The sequence below is a fragment of the Vipera ursinii genome, assembly GCF_947247035.1.
Source record: "Vipera ursinii genome assembly, chromosome: 13".
NCBI classification, from domain to species: Eukaryota; Metazoa; Chordata; class Lepidosauria; order Squamata; family Viperidae; genus Vipera; species Vipera ursinii.
The window spans coordinates 14201071-14225852 of record NC_139526.1 but is presented as its reverse complement, the minus strand read 5'-3'; the positions used below and the strand labels follow the sequence as shown (position 1 = coordinate 14225852).

General features: G+C 44.0%; 2 protein-coding genes across 7 annotated transcripts in view; one reads left to right on the top strand and one right to left on the bottom strand.

The window, feature by feature from the left end:
- Positions 1-22726, top strand: part of TMC7 (transmembrane channel like 7) — a 27517-nt gene extending 4791 nt beyond the window's left edge. For 2 of the 6 annotated variants that reach the window (XM_083372782.1, XM_083372783.1), the window contains exons 4-16: positions 711-875; positions 1726-1811; positions 4061-4206; positions 6003-6150; positions 6549-6722; positions 6988-7139; positions 7820-7934; positions 8186-8283; positions 10118-10301; positions 10912-11042; positions 12043-12198; positions 13362-13440; positions 14283-16174. In XM_083372782.1, the coding sequence (XP_083228908.1) occupies positions 711-875; positions 1726-1811; positions 4061-4206; positions 6003-6150; positions 6549-6722; positions 6988-7139; positions 7820-7934; positions 8186-8283; positions 10118-10301; positions 10912-11042; positions 12043-12198; positions 13362-13440; positions 14283-14411 (1763 nt within the window). In that variant the 3' untranslated portion in view covers positions 14412-16174. Of the gene's footprint in view, positions 1-710; positions 876-1725; positions 1812-4060; positions 4207-6002; positions 6151-6548; positions 6723-6987; positions 7140-7819; positions 7935-8185; positions 8284-10117; positions 10302-10911; positions 11043-11468; positions 11540-12042; positions 12199-13361; positions 13441-14282; positions 16175-19342; positions 19463-21653; positions 21742-22614 lie in introns of those variants that run through there. The other 4 variants (XR_014493676.1, XR_014493677.1, XR_014493678.1 and 1 more) reach the window with 4 other exon arrangements.
- LOC310646180 (uncharacterized protein) lies at positions 20470-24782 on the bottom strand (the record flags this gene model as incomplete). The annotated part of the gene is made up of 5 exons (XM_083372440.1): positions 24708-24782; positions 23595-23679; positions 22567-22737; positions 20911-20960; positions 20470-20620 (listed from the first exon to the last, which is right to left on the bottom strand). Exons 1-5 carry the CDS (start codon positions 24773-24775, stop codon positions 20470-20472), a joined length of 525 nt encoding a protein of 174 aa, XP_083228566.1. The 5' UTR covers positions 24776-24782.

The following is a 24782-nucleotide window of genomic DNA, read 5'->3' as shown; positions in this document are numbered from 1 at the left end:
TAAAAGACGACAATAAAAGTGCAGTTACTCAGCATCAAAGATTAACGATGCCTCTTGAGTATCTCCAGAAAGAACATCCTAAAATCAGGGGGCCCCAGTGAACAATATTTTATTTTCTGGGTGTCATTTAGAGCCTTGGTGGAGCAGTGGGCTAATGCCTCCTTAAGTAACACCAGCTGCCTGCAATTAGTGCAGGTTCGCATCCCACCAGGCTCAAGGTTGACTCAGCCTTCCATCCTTCCCAGGTATGTAAAATGAGGACCCAGATTGTTGGGGGCAATTAAGCTGACTTTGTAATAATGCCGCTTGGGGGGTGTGTGAAAGCCCTAATAAGCAGGCATATACATAGAATGAAGGCTACTGCTAAGCTTGTAAGCCGCCCTGAGTCTTCGGAGAAGGGCGGGATATAAATGGAATTAAAATAAATAAAAAATAAATAAAATTTAGAAGAGACAACCCTAAAAGAGGGCTGGTTTGACCAACATTTATTTAATTAACCGTAATCAGTTGGTTCGTGGAGTTAGGTTAAGGCACAAACCGTGATGGGGCAGGCCACAATTGGCAGGCAAAGCTGCCCCAAAAGGCAAATCAAGTAAGGGAGGCTGCGAGAGTCACGTGAAGTGAACGGTTGACTCTCTTCCCAATAAATGCTGTCCTTAAATGATTAATTTTGTGCAAAGCTAAAATCTTTCTCTCTGTCTTTCTCTTAGAGAAATTTGGCACTGGGATCAAGTCCTACTTCTCTTTCCTGCGCTTCCTGGTGGTGTTAAATGTTGTCATTTTCCTTCTCCTGTTCATCTTTATCACCCTCCCCACTGCTCTCGTTAGGCACGGAGTTGTTAACGGCAGCTACGTGAAAGTTCCCGCAGCAACAGGTAACTCATCCTTCTCTGAACCCAGTGGTGGGATTCAGATAGGTGAACAACCGGTTGTCTGCGTGGATGCCGCTTCCGGAAGTCCATTTTGGGCCTGGGCATCAAAAAAATCAGCTACCGGTTTTGCCAAACTGGTGCAAACCGGCTGAATCCCACCACTGTCTGAACCCCTTTCCAACACATGACTAGCCGTAGTCCTCAATTTACAAGCATTCATTTAGCGACCATTTGAACTTAAGAACAGCAATACAAAAAAACAAAAAAAAAGAGGACGACTTAGGATTGGTCCTCGCGTTACGACCGTCGCAGCATCTCCATGGGTTTTTTATTTTTTGTATTCTTAATTTTATCTTTGGGGTTTTATAATTGAATAGTAATTGTTTTAAACTTGGGCAATTATTTAATTTCTTTTTAATGTTTGTATTTTGTATTCTACTCTTGCCCTGTGAACCGCCCTGAGTCCTCAGGGAGAAGGGCGGTATAGAAATATTATTAAATTAAATTAAATTAAATGGCCATGTGATCAAATTTGAAGGTTGCAGCGTCCCAGGTCCATGTTATCCCCGTTTGCGACCTTCCCAGCCAGCTTCCGACGAAGCAAAATCAAGCCAGATAATCACTTCACTGACTTGCTTAACAACTGGGGCCCCCCCAAAAAAGGGAGCAAAATCACTTAACAACTGTCTTGCTTAGCAATGGACATTTCCGATCCCAGTTGTCGTAAGTCGAGGACTGCCTGTACTTGACTGTGGAGAAACAGGCGATGCTCGATAAAAGCTCTCGGGCAGAATATTTCAAGTTTTTTGTTCCTTCTGATGTTTCTATTTTTGCTCCGCGTGTCGTTCTTTAGAGCCAGGGTGTACCGTTTATGCGATCAGCAACACCAAAGGACTGGTCTATTTCTACAGTTATATTATAGATCTGCTGTCTGGCACAGTGAGTACTTGACTATTTATTTGAACAAGCCGGCCTGGTCTGATGGGTTTGGGGTCTGGGGTTTTAACATGGATTTTAACCAATGTACTACATCGGGCATAATTATTTAATGTTTTTTAACTTTTGTATTTCGTATTTTGATATTTATTGCCCTGTACACCGCCCTGAGTCCTTCAGGAGAAGGGCGGTATAAAAATCTAATAAATGTAAATATAAATATAAATATATAAATATAACTTTTCTACAACGTTTTGCTTTTTTTAAAAAAAAAACACCCTGGATCTAATCTGGGTGGGTCACTGGGACCAGCGTTTTGGTCTTCTGCGGTTTCAGATTCGTGCTGGAGCCCAACTTCAGGGAACTTCTCTCTAGCCAAGTTCCTAGTCCATTCTGATTAAAAAGGCATTCCTTTTCAGAAGTCTGTTTGTGGTAGCATATCTATGTGGGTTATCCCTTTCATTTCCAGGGTTGGGAGAAAAAAAATTCTACCTCTACCTCTATTGCTAAAACAAAGAGAGACCGGTTTTCATTGAGGCAGGGACCAGCCCCGATTCTTCTCCACATCTCTGCGACATTCTTTGACCTTCTCCGGTCTGGCTCACATGAATAGACATTAAGCCATATTGGGACTTAGTTCATGAACCACTCTCAGCTAAGTGTCTTGCCATCGTAAGATTGTGGGACAACAGAGATTGGGAATCCTTTTTCCCTTTCCACAAATCAGGAGGGAAAAAAATCGGGTTCCGTGGTGTCTTTTCTCTGTAACCAATTTGCAAAATTAGCAAACAGAAACTTGCAGCTCGTGAAACATTTTACTAGTAAACGTTGGGAGTCGGAAAAGATGCAATCACACTCTTTTTTTTTTTTTTTTTTTTTTTTGCTTTCAGAGATTAACACATGATTGCGCCGCTAGAGTGTGTCAAAAGTGGTATTTAGCCACCTGGCTAAATTTGTTTGTCAATTCCTCCTGCAGGTAGAAAAAGTGAATCGCGTCAGGCTTCACTTGCGAATCTTTTATCTTGATTCCTGCCTGAAGTCCTTAAGATAAAGAGGATGACACCAGCTCCCTAATCTTAACCCCTGCGAAAGGCACGGGGCAACGACAGCACACCACAAGCAGTCTTCTGATAGATAAATTGCAAAAGAGAGATCACTTCTCTGCAACCCCTTTTTTTTTTTTAACCCGAGATCATCAGATCATCCTGAAGTATAATTTGCTAGGGACCCTATCATATAAAAAGAAAAAAAGAAAAAATGCCTGTGGCAGATGGTCTGCCATCTGAAGTTATGACCAGGTGTTATTTTTTATTTATTTATTTAAGAAACAAAAGAATTTATACTTTGTGCTTAAGAATGAAAAAAATATATATTGAAAGGTGATAGAAGCTCCTAACAGAATTTCAATCTTGGCGTAGGCCCCAAATCCTAGGAAGATGCTGCATAGCCAGTGGTCGATGGCTGATCTTCTTAAGAGTTCTTGGCAAGCTAGAAAGATGCGAATTTGTAGATCTTTTTTTCCTCTGTAACTTTAATTTCTTCCTTTTCGACATTTCATCCTAGATTGAGCCTGCCGTCTCTGAATGCTAAAGAACCTGCTGTTTTCAGCGTGGCCACACGCTGGGTTTGCACAACGTGCTATACTAACCCTAGTTTATAAGCCATTAGCTTACAGATCACTCCTTCTTCCTCTTGGATCCCTCGCTGTGGTTGTATATAAGAATTAAGATAGATTTTATGCCCACAGGCTGGCCGGTGATCGTAATACAGTTATATTGACTAGCCACTAAGTTTGCAGCCAGCGGTGGTTGTTGTTTTTTTCCAGACAACATGCTAAGAAATCAGACTATGGCTTAATTCAGACATGTCAAACTCACGATGTCACGTGACGTCGCGCAACATATCAGGACAGTTTTGCCATTGCCAGCAATGGGGGCGGGGGCGGCTTCCATGTGACATGACCGGCCTGCGGGTTGGGAGTTTGACACTACTGGCTTAATTCAATGCACAAACAATCTGTTGCTGTTGGATTTCTGAATGAGGCAAAGGTAGAGGGGGAGCAAAAATGGCTTGTGTTGGCTGCAACCTAATAAGCATTGAGGGCCAAGGCAGTGGGGGCCGTTCCCTCACTGTTTCCAGGATGGCTTTGCGGGCCACATGAAACCACTTCGCGGGCCGGATCTGACCCCCGGGCCTTGTGTTTGACATGTCTGAACTAGATTGACCTTCCTTTGTTGAATTCTTGTTTGCAGGGTTTTCTTGAAATGACCAGTCTCTTTTATGGCTATTACTCAGTGGAGAACGTGCCTTTGGGTCTGCCGGAATACCACGTGCCCCTGGCGTATTTGCTGATCACGCTGGCTTACCTTTCGGTGAGCTTTGTCTGGATTATCAAACGGTAAATCCCACTGTGAAAATGGACCTTCCCTTTGACGAGCCAGGGCCATACAAAAGGACCCTTCTGAGTTGGGGGTTGAAGAACTCTTACGGGCCTTTGTGAACTTAAAAGACATGGGTAGATTTGATTTGATTTGATTTGATTAAATTTATATGCCGCCCTTCTCCCTGAGGACTCAGGGCGGCTCACAACCATAAAAATTAAAAAAACATAAAGTAAATTTTTTGAAAAAGAATTAAACAATAGATGCAATAAATACAAGACAATTTAACCCAGTAAAAAGCCTAATTAAAAACCGTAGTCAGTCCAGGCCCACTTGTTGGAACAACCAGGACTTCAGGTCACGGCGGAAGGACCGAAGGTCAGGGGCCGTCCGCAGCTCTGGAGGCAGTTCGTTCCAGAGGGTCAGCGCGCCCACAGAGAAGGCTCTCCTCCTGGGGGTCGCCCGCCGGCATTGCCTGGCCGACGGCACCCTGAGGAGGCCGACTCTGTGGGAGCGAACCGGGCGATGGGAGGTTGACAATGGCAGCAGGTGGTCTCGCAAGTACTCCGGGCCTAAGCCATGTAGGGCTTTAAAGGTAATTACCAGCACCTTGAAACGCACCCGGAGGGCAACCGGAAGCCAATGCAAGCTCGCGCAAGAGTGGTGTAACATGGGAGTACCGAGATAGCCTGACCGCACGAGGGCACAGCTACTCCTCGAATTACAACAGTTCATGGAGTGACTCTTCGAAGTTACCGAGGCACTGAAAAAATAGTGACTGACCGCTGGGCAGGTTCTGAGGTTTTGCTTGATAAAAAAAATAAATACAGTAAACCAGAAGTTGCCTTTTAAGCTTTTTAATGTTTTTATTCAGCTGAACAAAGACGGGCTCCTCTGATAGAATCCCCGAATGGCAAGAAATCCTTGTATTTCTTCCTTCCGATTAAATAAGCAATCCACCCAGCAAAGCTGGCCACAAGTAAGATAAAGATTTCACCCAGTAAGCCTGGCACACTTGTAGGTAAGAAGGGAGAAAGCAGAAGTAGCTAAAAATGTTCCCTTTGGGGGAACATCGTACGTTCCCAGGTGGGTTAGGACATGGGGTGTTTTTCTTGGGTGTCCAAACACAGTAGGGCCATCTGCAGGTATTCACAATTGATACTTCCTGTGCTGTCTGCTAATTCCGGGTCAACATTATTTATTTATTTATTTATTTATTTTAATTCCATTTATATCCCGCCCTTCTCCGAAGACTCAGGGCAGCTTACAAGCTTAGCAGTAGCCTTCATTATGACTGTTGTTCACAGTTTCAGCCATTGCCTCATCCCCGTGGTCACATGATCACAATTCGGATGCTTGGCAACTGGTTCATATTTCTGACAGTTGCGGGGGTCCCGGCCTCACCTGATCCCCTTTTGCGACCTGACAAAGTCAGAAAAGGGAATTTAACCATGAATTACTTGATGGCCCCAAGAAAGTTTGTAAAATGGGGCAAAATGTCACCGAACGACTGTCTCATTTTGGGCTCAGCTGTGGCTGTAATGTCAGTTCCCCAAATCTGACATCTCGCGTTATTCCGACCAGCGTTATCTCGTCGTTCCGGTATTCGTTTGAACAGTAACTTTGATTATCTTCTAGAGGCAGGGGTTCTCAACTATGGTGACTTTTAAGATGGGTGGATTTCAAATCCCAGAGTTCCCCAGCCAGCATGGAAGTTTGTGTAGAATTTTTACACCGCAGCCTGAAATTTCTAACACTGCTTTTTTTCTCTTTTTTTAAACAAACAAACAAACCCTGGCAATGTTATTAACAGCTCAGTGGAAGGTTTTAAGCGAAGCTTGATATACAATGAAGATCCGTTTCAGAGCTACTGCAACAAAATTCTTGCTGGCTGGGATTTTTGCATTACGGACGTAAACGCTGCGCGGCTGAAACACAGAAATTTACTTTATGAACTTAAAGTATGTATATATTTTTTCCCCAAGAATGTACTGAACCCTGCTGTCTTAACCAAACATCCCTCGTAGCAAACAACTGAGTAAGCTTGCAATAAGTACAAGACAATAGCGGCAGAAAAATAGACGTGGGTTTTCCCTCCCTCCTGGCATTTGTCACAAATTCCGTTAGAAAAATCAGCAGTAAAGGTAAAAAAAAAAAGAGAGAGAGAGAGAGACCAGTCAACTGGAGAGAGAACTTGATTGTTAAATTACACAACATTTCTCTTGTCTTCTCACCAGGAATAAGTAACTGCTTTGTCTCAGATGATAGTGGTCTCTTCTTTTGACCCAGAGACTTGTTTAAAAATTATTTCGATTGATTGATTTAAACGTTTAGCCTATAAATATATTTCTGTTCACAGACGGATTTGGAAGATGAAAGATCCAGACAGAGGGCAGCAAGCAGAAGCCTCAAAGAGAAAACCCGTATTTATTGTTTGAGGATCTTCTTAAACTGTGTCGTTTTGGCTGTCCTGTCGGCTTGTTTTTATTCCATCTATAGAGTCACTGTCTATTCACAAGAACACGCTTTCCCCGTGAGTAGCAAGCAAGGTTTGAAATTACGTTCTGATCCTGACTTATCTCTGGGAAAGCCTGTGTCATTTTATTCTTTCAATCAGTTGTATTTTCTCAACAGCTCTGGGGGGGGGGGCGGAAATTGGCTTTAGAATGATAGTTGCTTCTCACATTGGGCTACACTGGTTCTTCTTTTAACCACGATTTGTTGAATCCAGCCATTGTCTTTGTGTGTATATAAACTAGGAATCCTGAACCAATTGAAATAACGTTTTTCCCCTGCAGGAAAACAACGTCAAATTGGATGACCTCTTCGTGCAGTATTTGCCTTCTATGGTGATCACGGTCGCCAACTTTTTTGCCCCGTTGATTTTTTCATTTCTCATCAAATATGAAGACTATTCGCCCGTCTTTGAGATACGGTTAACTCTGATCAGGTAACTGGTGGCCTGTTTGCTTTCTTTTCTCGTGGGGTGAATGGGTGGGGCTGTCTCTACAGCCAAGGAGACCCCCTAAGCTCCTTTTGTGGGTCCTGAAATTAAATAGGATTCAAAAGGAGCAGTTTTCAGCAAGAAAATAATTAGAGGAGCTTAATTTTGCACCTAGGAAATGGGACCCAGGGTCATGTGGTCCCAATAAACGAGAATGTTTGTAGCTCTAGGTAGAACTGTGTGGTCCTTGGTCCTCTCTCAGCTTGGTTTTCTTGCAGACATTTCATTACCCAACTAGCTAACATTACCAGTGCTGGGAGGAGGAGGAAACTATGAGGTCCTTGGTGATCTCCGAGCTTCGTAGTTTTCTTGCAGACATTTCACTACCCAACTGGGTAACATCATCAGTGTTAGAAGGGAACGGAGTTTGTGGAGTGGGGAGGAAGAGGAGGAGGAGGAGGAAGAAACTATGAGGTCTTTGATGATCTCCGAGCTTCGTAGTTTTCTTGCAGTCGTTTCATTACCCAACTAATGCTAGAAGATAGTGGGGTTTTGGTCTGTTTATATTCAAGGAACCCCCAAGAACACTCCCAGCGACATTGACAGGGCAAGCCACTATATGTGAACAGAGAACAAACAACTTAGCAGTGCAATAACCCTTCCTGCACCTCCATTGTGTCTTGAAGGTGTGTCTTTGTACGCTTGGCCAACATCGTTGTCCTTTTGTTTTCGCTGTGGACTCGGATCACGTCCTGTCCTGACAAGTGCAAGACGTGTGGATATAATTACAACCTTTATCCAGTAAGTAGATTTACCTACGAGTCATAAAATGAGGCACGTGAACCAGAAATGTCTGTCTCTGTGGCTCTCCTTGAACAATACTCAACGGTGAAGAATTTCGGCTCCTTCACTGAGATGCTTTGTCTTGATATAAATAATTCACCAAGATGACAATAGTTTAAACTTTTGTTTTAGGCTGCTTTGGTGATTTTTTTTTTTTTGTTCAACCGTTGCTGTCTATAATCTGAGAATCCTCTTGTCTCTTCCTTCAGTGCTGGGAATCTCGAGTTGGCCAGGAAATGTACAAGCTGATGATCTTTGACTTGATCATCATCTGTGCTATTATCGTCTTCATTGACTTTCCTAGGAAGTGAGTATAAAATTCCAGGAGGGGGTCAAAGTGGCTTTGTTTTTCGGACAGAGGATCGGAGAGTCGCAACAAGCTATAATCTGTCACATACTCGACTCCAAGCTGGAGGGCCGCTGGATAGTGAGATGGGCAGCCCAGGCATTGAAGAAAGACAGATTTAAGAATCGAATGAATAAATCAACTCATCCGAAGCTTTTACTTTTACTTACCACCGCTTGTAAAGTCACAATCTTACTTCTGTCTCACCCTCAGGTTCAGATTAGATCATTGCTGTCAACCTTGCGTTGCAACCAAGGAGAGGAACTTTCTGCTTGCTTTTTCCCAACACCTCGTTGTTGATCATGACAATGCCGCCCAAGCTTTCCTAGTCAGGAGAACACCGCATACAAACCCACCCAATCTTGAGCAGTCAAGAGCTAGAATACCACGGCTCTGTGTTGCTCAACCTTGGCAACTATCCGATGGCTGGCCTTCCAAGTCCCAGAATTCCCCGGACCAGTTTAAAACTTATAACGGCCACCTTAAAAATCGCTAAGGTTGACAAATACCGCTGTACGCTGTTAATCCAAGACTGAGTGGCTGTGCATATCGGCATCTCGGATAAACCAGGTTGTTCCACCACTAATGATGGGGGGGTGAGGTGTTACCCCCCCCCCCGTCGATAGGGCTCGCAACTTGGGCGTCCTCTTGGATTCACGGCTCAATTTTGAAGATCATATAGGAGCCGTGACCAGGGGGGCTTTTGCCCAGCTTCGCCTGGTGCGCCAGTTGCGGCCCTATCTGGACCGAGATGCCCTACGCACAGTCACCCATGCGCTTGTGACCTCCCGGCTAGACTACTGCAACGCTCTCTACATGGGGCTGCCCTTGAGGACCACTCGGAGGCTTCAGCTGGTGCAGAATGCAGCTGCGCGAGTTGTTATGGGAGTTTCCCGATACTCCCATGTAACACCTCTTCTCCGCGAGCTACATTGGCTTCCGGTTGCCCTCCGGGTGAGATTCAAGGTGCTGGTAATGACCTATAAAGCTCTAAATGGCTTGGGTCCGGATAATCTAAGGGAACACCTGCTGCCGGCATCAACTTCCCATCGTCCTATGCGCTCCCACAGGGAGGGCCTTCTTAGGGTACCGCGGGTTAAGGAATGCCGGCGGGTTATCCCCAGGGGAAGGGCGTTCTCTGTGGGCGCGCCGGCCCTTTGGAACCAGCTTCCCACGGAGCTTAGGACCGCCTCCAACCTTCGCTCATTTCGTAGGGACTTGAAAAGTTGGTTGAGTTGTCTGGCCCAGACTGAGGGGTTTTAATTTTTAATTAATGGGGTTTTAGCTAAGTTCAGGGATTAATTTAATCTTAGTTTTAATCGTTTTTAATTGTATATGATGTATTTTAACTTTTAATTTTCCCTGTAAACCGCCCTGAGTCCTACGGGAATAGGGCGGTATATAAATTTAAATATAAATAAATAAATAAAACCGGCAATCATTTTTACTCAGCCTTCCAAACTTTGGAAGGCCTGTAGATGGGAAAAAAAGGAAGAAGAAACTGCCTTTGCGTCAAGCGCTTGGTGCGAAGCGGCAAAGATCATTTTGACTTTGAGTCCACTCCACTTGCTAACGTCCAAGCCCCTTTGCCGTTGCAGGGCCATTTCTGCCTTTTGCAAGAGATCCTTCTGGAATTCCATATTCAGTCGGCTTTCTCTACGGTAGCTGTCCATTAATAATAACCCTAGCTAGCCTGGTTATTAAGCTGCTAAGGGGAGAACTTAAACAGCACAACTTTGGGGTTTCTCTGGAGACACGGTCAGGGTTCAAAGCCAACAGATGTTTGTGCTCTTAGGTTGATGGTCACCCATTGTCCCGTCAAGGCCTTCCGGTGGCTTGGACTGCAGGAGTTTGCCATCCCGGACAACGTCTTGGAAATAGTTTACGGACAAACCATCTGCTGGATCGGAACTTTCTACTGTCCCCTTCTCCCGGCAATTGCAGCTGTAAAATACTTCATTGTCTTTTATGTTAAAAAGGTAACTGGATGGTCCTTTTGTGTGTGCCTTAAAATTGTCTAGGAAGTTCTGTCCTTCTCCGTCCTGGATCCGGCGTGACTATTTAGAGAAGTACAGGTGGTCCGCGACACGCAGCAGCAGTTCACTTAAGTGACCGTCGGAAGTAACCCAAAGTGATTTAGGAGCCATTTTTTCACGCTGTCGACCTTTCCAGCATCCCGTGCGATCGAAATTCAGGCGCTTGGCAACTTGACTCATATTTACGACGGTTGCAGGGTCGCAGCATCACCCTTTGCGACTTTCCGATAAGCCCAAGTCCCCGGGGAAGCCAGATTAAATTTAACAAACCGGGTTGCTAATTAAACAAGTGCAGCGAGTCACTTAACAACAGGAAAGGTTGCAAAACGAGGCAGAGTTCACTTAACAGGCATCTCACTTAGCAACAGAAAGGTTGGGGCTCGGTTGTGGTTGTAAATTGAGGACTACCTGTACCTGCCTTTCCATAATTTTTTTTTTAAAGTCAGTCCATGTTTTTTTCTCCTGAGTTGCTTCAGGAACAGCTCTTAACTTTCTGACAAGCGAATTAAGGGAGGGTAAACCGAAGTCAACAGAACTCTTTTTCACTTTCCAGTTAAGCTTGATGCACACGTGTAAACCTTCGGCCCGGCCTTTTAGAGCCTCCAGCTCCACCTTTTTCTTTCTGGTGATGCTCCTGATTGGTCTCCTTTTGGCCTTCATTCCTCTGGGACTCAGCATGACACGGTCAGTTGCTTTCATGTTGCTGACGATTGACAGGCGTTCCATAACGTGCATTTGGGCTGTCACCCCACATAGTGTAGTCGAGTTTTTTGTGTTTTTTTTAAAATTCCATTTATATCCCACCCTTCTCCGAAGACTCAGGGCGGCTTACAAGCTTAGCAGTAGCCTTCATTCTATGTATATGCCTGCTTGTTAGGGCTTTCACACACACACACCCCAAGCGGCATTATTACAAAGTCAGCTTAATTGCCCCCAACAATCTGGGTCCTCATTTTACCTACCTGGGAAGGATGGAAGGCTGAGTCAACCTTGAGCCTGGTGGGACTCGAACCTGCACTAATTGCAGGCAGCTGGTGTTCCTTAAGGAGGCATTAGCCCACTGCTCCACCAAGGCTCTTCCTTGCCCCCCCCCCAATGTCTCAATTGCAGCTCTTGGAGAAGTAGCCCAAAAGCATGGCCTCTGCTCGGAGAAGCAGAGGAACCACGTAGCCTTCCCTGAGGTACGTTCCTGCGCATGGGTTGAATCTCAGCCAACGTCTCCAGCCTCGGTAGGCTGGAGACCTTGAAGGTTGTAGTCTACATCTAGCAGCCATTGAGTGCAGGAATTTGCTGTAGTGTTTGTCCTAGATGGCAGAGCAGAGTTTTGACCTTACGAGGCCAAACTTAAGGCAGGAGGCTAGAAAGCAAGTGGCCATGGGTTCAAGTCCTGCCTTAGCCATGAAAGCCAGCTGGATGATTGGGGGGCCGATCGCCAGGAGATGGGGAGTTCTAGTTGCACTCTCCACCAGTCACTCTCTCTCAGCCCAACCCATCTCACCGGGTGGTTGTGGGAGGAGGAGCAAGAGGAGGAAGGCATGTAGGATATATTTGCTACCTTGAACTCTTTGTAAAAAACGAGAAAAGGCGGGATACCAATAACCAGATTATGCAAACGAATCCATTTTAGGACATAACAGGTGCTTGATCATACGTTGTGCTTCCTCGTCTGCCCCCTCCCAAACAGCATCCCTTCCTCTAAAGCCTGCGGGCCTTTCGTGAATTTCAACCGGTCGTGGGATGTTATCGGGCACACCATCCAGAGATTCCCCCTCACGTTGCAAAGAATCCTGAACGGCATCTCTTCTGAAACTTTCGCCGTGCCTTTCTTCATGGTTACCTGGTGAGCTTTTGCTGACAGACCCATGGGGGGGGAATTCACATCGGGGGTGGGTGGGTGGGTGGGTTGCGCTCCCGTTCCTTGCCTCGCCTCCTGCCCACCTAAGCAGTTGGAAATGCGTGAGAATGCGAGTAGATCAATAGGTACCCCTTTCAATGGGGAGGTGATGGCATTCCGTGCTCCTTTGGCCTGTAGCCCGGCTGGCCGCATAAACTAGGGAAATGATGTGATTCCTCGCCAGCCAGTGGATCGGGCAGCTGAGTCTGAGGACTCAGAGGAGGAGGAGGAGGGGCCTGGAGAGACATTGGGAGTCAGAGGAAGGGTCTGATGAACATCAAGACTCACAGTCGGATGAGGAGCCTGGCCCCTCTACTCACGCTCGGGCAGAGACACAGCTGTTTTGGGAGCCTGAGTTGGGCGACGAAGAGGAACAGCTGGGGCCAATCCCGGAGGCGCGGACGCGCAGAGAGGAGAGACGAGCAAGATGGAGGGAGGCAGTGGGGCGGCTCCAGAGACAAAGGAGAAGCCATTAAGAAGCCACTCCCCGGCTGGATTATAAAGGGGGAAAGCGTGGGAGGTGCTGGTGGCTGAAGGCAAGCATTCGTGCTGAGGAGTGTGCTGTCTTTGTGGATTGTGTTGCTTGCCTCTGAAGTCTTGGGACACTGAGTCAGGTGTGTAAAAATAAAAGGGGTCTGTTTTTTCTCGTGGGCCCTGCCTGATTCCACGAAAAGGGGTTTCTTCTCGCGAGTAAAAGCAGTTGAGCAAGTACTCAGGTAGGCTGGGAGAGAACAGGAAAATGTCTTCAGACAATGCTGGCTCCCTCGGTTAAGAAACCGATAAGCACCAGGCCTTAAAATCGGACGCTACTACGCAGGGGAATCCTTTACCTTACACATTCATGACTTCATGGTGTACGGAAGGTCATTTTGGTGTCATTTTGGTGGCTTACTGCAGACCCCAATGATCCTTGATCAATTTGACTGATTGATAAATATTCCATCAAGTGGTGTCAGCTGTTGGTGGCCACATAGAAAACCTGATTGTTCTCCATGCATTACTAGTCTCACATTTGCTCTTCTGTCTTCAGAAAAAATAGTCTTTTACAAACATATGCCAGGCCAGAATCTCCCATTATGTGTATTTTTTTTTATCACCTTGTTTTATAGCTTTATTGTGTTTTGTTTCGTTGCCTTGGCTGGCGCACACAAAAGAGTGATTAATCAACTGAGGGAACAATTAGCTGTGGTAAGTTTTTAATCTTAATGATATTTATTAATGCTGTCCCTCTTGCTTCGCTCTTAATGAATGCATGATTTTATTCATCAAATACGCACCTGAGTGAGACGTGGCTTTGCTGGTTGTCTTGCCGGAAGCTCAGATAGAAATACCATGCAAATTTTCGTACATGTCAAATTTATGTTTAAACTTTGGATCTAGTGCAGGGGTCTTCAAACTTGGCCCTTTGATGACTTGTGGGCTTCAACTCCCAGAGTTCCTCAGCCAGGCATGCTGGCTGAGGAATTCTGGGAGTTGAAGTCCACAAGCAAGGGTCTTCAAACTTGGCCCTTTGATGACTTGTGGGCTTCAACTCCCAGAGTTCCTCAGCCAGGCATGCTGGCTGAGGAATTCTGGGAGTTGAAGTCCACAAGCAAGGGGTCTTCAAACTTGGCCCTTTGATGACTTGTGGGCTTCAACTCCCAGAGTTCCTCAGCCAGTCTCATTACCTTCTTACAAGTTTGGGCATGTATTTTGTTTGGGAGGCTGTCATCTCTGACAGAAGCATCTTCTGTTGAAAAAAGTATTGGAAGATCTTAATAATTCATCTTCCAACTGTGTTAGATGTTAGATCTGGTCAGCTTGTGATTCTAAGCACTGCGTGTTTGTATTGTGCTGGATTCATGCTTTGTGACATGACAGTGTGATCTGTTTCGTTTGGGGCTCACTACACTGACGGATGGGTTTGTTAGCTTGAGTTTGGCTGGTTCGGCATGCGGTCCAGGCCAACCGCAGTTTATCCGCTAAGCCATTGTTAGCCAGGACCTGTCCGAATCAGAGCTGACTTGGTTTCTGTCTGTTTGTGTCCACAGGAGAGTCGGGACAAGCTCTTCCTGATCCAGCAGTTGACAAAAGCCCAGATGCTTCGCTGGGATAACATTTTCGATCCCCTCGAAGGGAACGTCAAGTCCAAGCAAGGTGGTGCTGGCTTCAGCAAATAACTGGAGTCTCCATCATCATCATCATCACAAACTGGGATGGACATGTTCAGTTTGCTGTAGAAGGAGGATTGTCTGCAGCGCTGTCCTCGGTCGTGTTAAGAGTGCCCGACTGCTGTGATAGCACCACACAAGAGTAACGACAAACTCTTCCTAAAAAAGAGGTGTGGGTCATGGGAGATGGGGGGTGTGCATGGTGACGAACCACACTGCAGCACAAACTGTGACTTAACGTTGATGTGTACAGCATCAGGACACAAGGGTATTTAGTGCTTCTTAAACTGCAGAGGCAGTCCTTGATTTAGGAACTTTGCCTGTTCCAACGTTCCTGCGGACCCCCCAAAAAGTAGTTACAACCCAGTTCTGAAATTTTCACAGCCCTCCTCCCCCCCGTCACGTGAGCACAATCCAGGCACTCGGCAACCAGCCTGCATTGACGGCCATTGGCAGTGTCCTGAAGTCCCACGACTGATTTACCCTGTTTTTGCCGAAAACTGCCGTTTAATTGCAGGTTTAATTTTGTTTAATTTAATTTTATTATTTTATTTTATTTTTGGCAAAAACACCCCATAGCAAACAAAGGGTTTTGCTTAATGACCATGCTGATTTGCTTACCAACCTACCCAAAAAATAAAATAAAAGGTAAAATCGGGTCAGTCACATGATGACCTGCTTTTTAACCGTCACAACTTATGACCGTAGCGGGCGGGCTCCCTTGTAGTCGTAAGTCGAGGACTACCTGTTGGGACTTGGGAAGTATCCCTTTTCTTTTCTTTTTAAAAGTTTTATTGTTTTTTTTAAAATTCTTCAGCAAAAGCGCGTTGTCTGAGTATGTTATTCACCAATACAAATTAAATTCCTAATCCCTAAATCTTTTCTCTAACCGTTGATAAAAGAGGTCCCAAGTTTGAAAATATTCTGTTTCTTCTTATTCTCTCAAACTTTGGGCACTGAGCCCCTGTGGCATTTAATTTGTTAAAGGGACAGTCATTTCCAGATTTAGCTCCATGGTGTTTTACTGTTTTTTTTATTATTATTATTATTCTTGTTTGATGGAGATAAAAGTTTTATGGAGTTGGCTTAGGTTACAAACCCAATCAGTAAAGAAAGCTTAAAAAGGTCAGGGACTGCTGGTCAGCACTGAACAATCGCAGCCCTTGAGATTTCCGAGCTGCCAGCCTCCGGATCCCTGGCCTTGGGTCCAAACCACTTTGATCCCCCTGTTCAGTGCACACCAATCTGGGCCGCCGGCAAGTCAGAAAACAGCCACAAATCTTAAGGCAGAAAAGCTGAAAATGTTAACAACGGCGGGGGTCTAAAAGCTTCGTCAGCAACTTGACCACGTTAACGTTTGTTATAGAATGCTAGAAATCACCCAGGTAGTCTTGGTTTAGCAACTGCCTCGTTTAGCAATGCTTTGCAGTTACGAGGGTGATGAAAAAGTAACTTTATGACCAATTCTCGCATTTATAGCCCTCGTGGGTCGCAAAAGGAAAGCTGAAATAAGATTATAAGCACAGTGGCAGTTTCACTTAGTGACTCTCTGACCTAACCACTGAGTTGCTGGTACCAATTGCGGTCACTAAATGAGGACTATTCTAGACTATTTGGGGGAGAGGACAAACATCTGGCTTAATGTTATAAACTTGAAACGTCACATCTGCATTTGAGAACTGTACCTGTTAAGGGTATGTTAAAACCGGTCCCTCAATGTATTTGGAAAACTAAGCAACGATGTAAATGCAATAAATATACCATCAAATCTTTGTAGAAACATGCTTTTATTTGTGTTTGGACAATTTTAAAAGATGGTTGGGCTAACTGAAGGAAACACTTTATAAAAAAAGATACTCAAAGCAGCTTCATCAGAATCAAATTTTTGCAATGTCGTAGCATCATTGTCAGTTACCTAATCAGCGCGTAAGTTATTTATACCTACAATAAATTCCTATCATGTAATTATCATTTAGCCAGGATTGGGCTCAAATATGGGGAGAACATCACAAAAACACAATACTGATTATTTGACTGCTATGAACACTGAAATACTGTGTTAAATTGGATAAGGTTGAGCAATAAATGAAGTAGCAGCCATAACATTAACAGAATTAGAGGCAACTCAGTTTTAAAATACGCTGCTTTAGGTTCAGGGGTCTGAGCTGAGAAAATTTGGGGAAACAGAAAAAATAAACTTCTTTTTCTGGAAAATATGGCCTTATTTTCATGATCAGTATTGTCCGGAAATGAAGCACATCTAGAAGTACTAGTTCTAACTTCATTATAAGGTTACATTAACACTGAATCTTAAAACCAGCATAATGCTCGGAGCAGTGGAAGCTATAATCCAACAGGTATAGCAGGAAAAAGCCTTGAAAAATTCTTAAAAGAGATCTGCAATAAATCGTCTAATGGTCTATCAAATTGTTGCGACATCCTTGAGCATATCTGGATGATTACAAAATAATGTAAAAGTGTGCAACTTAGAAACTTCTCCAGCGTCGAATGAAATGCAAAGCAGTCAAGGAAAAATTAACAAAAGATTTTTGCTTCTTTTTTTTCACGCGGATGGGACACTTCCTGTGGGATGGTGCCATTTTCGGGAACCTCCCGAAGTTGCTAAAGAAACGTTACCATCTTGGGGATGACGCCCTCCTTCGGTGTCATGTTGTCACCCTACAATGAAAGAAATTTTGAAGAGATTGGGTTTTTTTTGTCACCGTCTGGAAATTTAAAGCAAAAAAATCTGTCCTTCCACTGAATGGCAGGCAGGTGTGTAAGTATTTTTTCAACAAATAAAAACTAGTTAATAGATAACTTGGGCTCCTTAAGAGACTTTTATCATTCTGCTTATGATCTAGCCCACTTTTTCTCATCCTTGGCAATTTTTAAGATGGGGGGGGGACTTCCAATTCCCAGAATTCCCCAGCCAGCATGGCTGGATCTGATGGCGTCGGGCGCTGGTTTGCAGGACAGAAGAGCTTTTTCTGAAGGAAGTAAAACACAAATCAACCTTGACTTGTTGGTATGCAGAAAGAGACCCAGAAGGGATCCTCTTTAAAACCTTCCCAAGATTTAACTGATCCTTACGCAGTGTGTGGTTTATTCTGGCAAGATTCCTGCCTACAGGCAAACAGCAATAAACTACTCTGAGCAACTCATCCTGTCGTTCTTGGTTCCCTGCACCTGACACTGGCTGGGGAATTCTGGCCCCTATCTTTAAAAAAGTCTCCAAGATTAATGAAACCCTGGGCTATCTCAATTTTTTTCCTGAAAAGCATAAAACGGGAACGCCAAGTCAACTATCCTGTCCTTTGAAATAATGGGAACTACTGGCCAGTTGTTTGGAATACGACAGTCTATATAAATACAACCCATTAACATCCAGAAGCAGTAACCAAAATGCATGGAGAAGCTTCAGTTTCAAACAATTTACCCTCTGTTTGCATAACCAGCTTGACGATCTGGCACTGCTGGAGAGAGACAAGCCGCTGAACTTGTCATCGGGTTGTTCCCCACCCAGACTTTTCAAAAGTGCTGTAGTTTTCCCGGGAAATCCGATCTCCAGCTCTTCCTTGATTTCACACGTGCAGTAATTTGGTAGTTCTGAACATCTGCAACCAGCTGGAGCCCTGGGTGGGATGCAGATGGCCCTTTGTTTACCGGACTCTCTTAACACACGCAAGCTATTAACATGATCCTCTGCTGGATGGGCGACTCGTGGCTCCTTCCAAGAGAAGGACCGGTTGGATTCGCTCCCAGTGTGATCAGCAGCTACTCCTTGAGTCATCGCCTGGCAAAGCTCGTGCAGAAATGTCGGCCCTTGTTGGGCTGCAGAATTACATCCTCCTTTGATGGATCCTGCCAGCCCACATGTCTCTGGGTGAGATGCAGCGGTGCCACCATCCTCCCCATCATCACGGGGGCCTCTGCCTCTAACCCTCTCCAAGCCAAGAGATTCCCAATTTGCAAAGTTGGCCTGATGGCATTTGGAAGCTGTTCGGGATAGCGAATCGTCTTTAAACCCGTTCCTTGGCGTGCACTTCACAAGCTTTCCTCCGGGATCATTCCGGTGGGGTTTAGGATCGCTGGACCTTTTCGGGAGAGAAGACCTGGAAACCATTTTGGGACTGAATTGCCTTCTCGTCTTTTTCCCGCTCGTTGAAGGCTGGCTGCTGTAAATCTCAGCCGTTGATCTGGCGGAGGGGTGAGCGCGGTTCCCTTTCGACATTTGCTGCTCTTTGGTTTTCAAGACGGCCGAGCGTTGAAGCCGATCTTCGCGGGCTTTGGATCCAAGGGCCTGGCTTGGTTTTGGAGCCAGGGGCTTCCTAGATGGGCAGTTCTTGCTTGAAACGTTTCCGCCGGGTTTGGAAGACTCCTGTCTTCTGATTTTAAATGATGTACGAGAACGCATGCCGACATTATCTGTACCTTTCGAAGAGGGCACAGAGTTCTTCGGCTGAGTATTCCAAGCAGCCACGGACAAAATTCTCTTAGACTTAGCCAGAGAGGTGCCAGAAGCGTTTGAAGCTTTGGCCTTTCCGTTTATCTCTTTATCGCTTTGTCTTGTTTGGCTCTGTTGGCCTCTGAAAGATCAAAAGACGAGAGCCATCAGCTTGAGCTTTCGAGATCTGTTAATTCAGGTGGTCTGCGAAACAGCAAATGGAATTTTATCTATGGGCAAAATCGGGAGAGGGAACGTTTTTTTTTAAATTGTGTCTCAAGTCCACTAAACCCAAATCAGTAAACTGAGAATTTAGAGTGTGCTCTTCTCATCTTAAAACAAGATGCCAACAACCTTGATACTCCTAGGCTTTTGTACCTTCTTGCTTGATTCTCATGACAAATGGAAAAATCCTTTTTGCGGAAACTCTTAACGCTCTTCGTCTCTCTTCTCTTAAGTCCTTGAGTTGTTTCCATTTCTTCTTCCATTTTAGAAGTCTAGGAAAAGAACCAACAGAAATAAAACTCTTTCCCAAGCAAGACATACATCCAGGGGAGCTAAAATCTACCCAGGAGCTGACACCGTGACAGAAATGCTGTATCCTTCTCAAAATGCAAATTCTTATTCGATTCAGTAGCTCCCCGTCGTAACTGATCCTCAGGATGCTGAAGGTTGGATTCCAGCCATATGTAGACGACCTCTTCTGGTTTACATTTACTGAGTACTTACAATAAATTACTCAGGTTGACTTCTCATCAGAAGTAAACTGCTTTCAAGTTTACCCTCACAATAAGAACTTAATTACCAGGAAAGGGGAAGGGGTCAAATTCAGCCATCAAGACATAAATTTATATAGGGTCCCACAGCTTCCTTCCCATCTCTCTCCGCTCTGGGCTTACGAAACAGGACAAAAGTACAGTTAAGTATGCAAATAATAAAATAAGAGGGGGATGAAAGGAGCAGAACTGTCAAAGCGGAGGAAGAATCTAATAAGAGCGAGCCGCTTTTAGCAGAATGTTCAACCCTTTATGAATTTACAATGCCTCCTTTTGAAACAAACGCTTTCGCAAACTGCTTTATAGTCAACAAATAAAATCTCGTAAGGGTGTCTGCCCGGTCGGTCGCAGGACAATTTGTTTGCACAGTCTGTTGAGCCATAAAGGGTAAATTCTCCTCTCCCGCAGATCAGACTAAATAGGCAGGGGATGAGTTTACCAAGTGGACTAAGCTGTAGTTTCGATCAGCTATTCCTGGTTCAGGATTTGTACTGCAGACTACGGTTTATCAACTGCCCGGTTTATGTTTAAGTAGTATGCTAAAAAGGTGGCCCAAAAAAATTAACAGGCGCTCCTCGACTTACAGCTATTCGTTTAGCGGCCGTCTGAAGTTACAGCAGCCCTCGGAAAAAAGTGACAACCTGCTTCTCACGACCGTTGCAACATCCCCATGCTCGCGCGATCACAACGCGACCAACGTGATTGGATTAACAACTGGGGTTAAATAGAAGTTTGTAAAAAAATCATGCACGGCGTCCTTTAACAATGCCCCCCCCTTTTTTTAGCGGTGGAAATTGCGGCCGTAAATCCAGGCGTACTTGCCCCATTTTGGTTCGCTATCAGATCAGAATTGCGTCTGAGTTAGGAAGAGGACACGTACCGCGGCAACGATAAGCTTGGATGCTGACGAAACCAATCTTTTCACTTCTTCTGGTGACATGCGTGGAACAGCGTTCAAATATAGTTTGGAGAGGCTGGCTGGCACCTTGTTCGGCCTGGCGGAGGAAAGTATGGTTAGTTCAAAGGGACCATAAGTGGTTTTAAAAAAATTCATGGCTATTAATCAGAGCACATCCGCAAAAGTGAAAATGGGTCTCGCTTATTCCAAACCCACAAGACAAGCAAGGTCACAGAATGGGGCAAATTTCACTTAACAAATGTCTCGCTTAGCAACAGAAAATTTTGGGCTCAATTGTGGTCGTTAGTTGGGGACTGCTCTCTCTTTGCTGCGGTCTCTCCCATCGCTTCCCGCTCCATAGACAGAATCCATCACACTCAACGTTACCTCGTCCTGCTCTTCATTTTCATCTCATTTATTCTGTCAGGCACGTAATCCTACAAACAGAGAGGCAGAGAGCATCGTTGGCTTGCTTGCTGCCAAGACATAATACAGATTCTTTTCAGAAAGTAGGCAAGCATGCAGGAAAATCCCATCCAAAACTGATAAATGTTGATAAATTTGTCAATAGAGAAAGGCTACGGACTAGGTCAGGTCAATAAACTTAATGCGGACAAACGTTTGTTCATTTCCGTTACTCCATTCATTTTCATAGTGGGAATAATAATAATAAGAAGAAGAAGAAGAAGAGGAGGAGGAGGAGGAGGAGGAGGAGGAGGAGGAGAAGAAGAAGAAGAAGAAGAACAAGAAGTTGGAAGGGACCTTGGAGGTCATCTAGTCCAACCCCCTGCTCAGGCAGGAAACCATTTTGGGCAAATGGCTGTCCAGTCTCCTCTTAAAAACTTCCAGTGTTGGAGCATTCACCGCTTCTGGAGGCAGGTTGTTCCACTGGTTAATTGTTCTAACGGTCAGGAAGTTTCTCCTTAGTTCTAGAAACTGAATTGCTTTCGTTATTTCTTGGTAAACTCGCATTTGCTCCGTTCCCAGTTAAACACCACCTTTCAAATTGCTGCTTTACAATCACAAGTTACTTTCCTAGAATGTCCCAGGTATTATAAACCTGGAGTGTTCTGGGAAAGTAAAGAAACTTACAGAGATATAAACAAAAACATAGGATATTTCTCTTTCAGGATATGATCCAGTTAGGAACATAAGGTATCTCTGCTGCCTATTGGTTGACTTATTAAAAAAATAATAATAACGAAGAGTGAAAGAGCCACTACTGATGGTAAGAATATTATGTCATTAATGCAGCTTGGAGATGATGATGATGATGATGATGATAATAATAATAATAATAATAATAATAATAATAATAATAATAATAATAATAATAATAATAATAATAGTAGTAGTAGTAGTAGTAGTAACAGGCGCCTTGGGTGAAATCCCAAAACAACTGGAGCACCACTTGAACACTATCATCGGCATTGACAAATTCGCCATCAGTCAATTGCAAAAGGCGCCCTTACTGGGAACTGCTTCCATCCTGCGACGAGATCTGTAACACCATCAATTCAAACATCCACATCTGCCTATCCCAGGTCCTTGGTAAGGACTCGATAGGTAGACAAAAATGCCAAATCCAGTCTGAACATCTGGCTGACTGTGTGATGATCAACAACAACAACAATAATAACAACAACTAATAATAACAAGTAGTAGTAGTAGTATTCGTCAGATCGGTCAGAACTTTTATATCTTGCCCTTTTGATCCACCTCTTCCCCATTTAAGCTGGTCCTCTTTCATCGGAAAGGAAATTCAACTAATAACAGATACTGGAAGTGCCATGGTGTTGCAATGTCTTCCAACCTCAGCAATTTTAAAATGTGGGGACTTCAACTCCCAGAATTCCCTAGCCAGCATGCTTTTAAGATATGTGGACTTGCTGGCTGGGGAATTCTGGGCGTTGGAAGTCCACACATCTTAACACTTGCTGAGGTTGAGAAACACTAGTCTAATGAATATGAACTGGAGTAAAATATAGCCCCTATTTTTTCCCCCTTACATGAAATATATAAAATGATGAATCTGAGTATTACTCGGGCCATCTTTTTAATAAGCTTTTCCACCTCCTTTTGCTTGGCCAGGTTTCCCTGGATTTTCCTATTACATTCTTCAGCATTGCCAATATAGGCTCGGAGGAATGCTTCCAGCTTAATCTTGGCAAAATTATGTTCCTTTGTCCTCTGCTCAGTCAGGTAAGCAGGGTGCTGCAAGAAAATGTAAAAAAAACACACACAAATGTATTAAAGAATATACAGACAAATATCTCTATATCTATCTGTCTATCTGTCTATCTATCTATCTATCTATCTATCTATCTATCTATCTATCATCTATCTATCATCTATCTATCTATCTATCTATCTATCTATCTATCTATCTATCTATCTATCTATCTAATTCAATTTCCGTAGCCGCCCATCTGAAATATGTGTTTTGAGCATAAAGGTTTAAAAGTTTATTCAGAGCAGAAACTAGCATAAGTGTATTAGGTCAGCACCCAATAGTTTTCCATCTGCCACAATTATGGCACAAATCAAGAAATTTCACCGTCCTGATCATTTAATAGGAAATGACCTTAACAGATTGATTCAAGTAATTGTGATTAGAGAGATTATCCTCTCTAAGTGTGATAAATAGGTCTTTTCAGGACATGCTTGGCTGCCTCAGTTTGCCATAGCTGGATTTTGTGGTAAAGGTGCTGGCCTAGAATCCAGGAAAACTGAGTTTTAACCCTCCCTTAGGCATGAAAGCTTCCTGGTAACTTTGGGCTAGTCCTTTCTCTCAGCCCAGTAAAGTCACACACAAAAACCAGTAACCAAATTTGGTTTAAAAAAAACATCAGTTGCATAGTCTGTGCAGACACATCTGCAAAGGAAACATGCCTGTATTTGGAATTTGGGATTCAGCTACAACAGGGCTCTTCAAACTTAGCCCTTTGATGACTTGTGGACTTCAACTCCCAGAAATCCTCAGCCAGGCACACGTGGGAGTTGAAGTCTACAAGTCATCAAAGGGCCAGGTTTGAAGACCCCTGAGCTACAAGATAGGTAGGAAGGCTTACCAAATAGAAGTTTTCAGCCTCATCCCACAAGAGGCCTGACGACTGAAAGGAGTTTTCCTTTCTTTGCACCTCAATGTAATACTTTCTAGGGAAAGAAAAGCAAGTTTTTCAACGGATCATTGCCCACCACCAACGTTAAAATCTCATGCCCAGAAAGTGTTTACTTGTTCAGACTAGTGCCCCAAATTTGTTGTGAATGTAGCATGGCTGTATCAATTTGCAGGAAAAAAAGGGAAGAGGGGGGCTTGATTTAGTCTATCTTTTAGAGAACCTTTTAATCTAGTTCATAAATGTATATGCCACCCAATTCCCAGCAACCCAGAGTTTATCTATCTATCTATCTATCTATCTATCTATCTATCTATCCATCCATCCATCCATCATTATCTCTATCTCGCTATCTATGCATCCATCCATCATTATCTATCTATCTATCTATCTATCTATCTATCTATCTATCTATCTATGTCTGTCTGTCTGTCTGTCTATCATTTATCCATCCATCATCTCTCTATCTATCATCTATCCATCCATCATTATCTCTCTCTCTATCCATCTATCCATCCATCATTATCTACCTATCTATCTATCTATCTATCTATCTATCTATCTATCTATCTATCTATCTATCTATCATCTATCATTAATCTATCTCTATCTATCTATCTATCTATCTATCTATCTATCTATCTATCTATCTATCTATCTATCTATCTATCTATCTATCATCTATCCATCCATCATCTCTCTATCCATCCATCTATCCATCCATCATTATCTATCTATCTATCTATCCATCCATCCATCCATCCATCCATCCATCCATCCATCCTATGGCAATAATGTTAAAAAACACATCACAATTGCAAAGATCAAATATGAACCTATTTAGTCTATTTAAAAATTCAAAGATAGACTATTTAAAAACATGTAAAAAAACAAGGGGGAAAATGCCAAAAAAAACCCCAAAAACAGGATGGGGACAAAGAAAAAAAAAGACATATATAAATTAACTCATCCACCCGGAGGATGGAATGGAAAGCACTCTGCACATTCTCAGGAACCCGCCCCCCGCTTCCCAGGGATTCCTTCTCTCCCCGGCCCAGCCCTTACAGCAGATGAGCTACCGAGCGGGCCAGCCTTCGCTCCGACCCCGAGCCGCCCAGCAGCCCCGCCGCCATCGAGCCG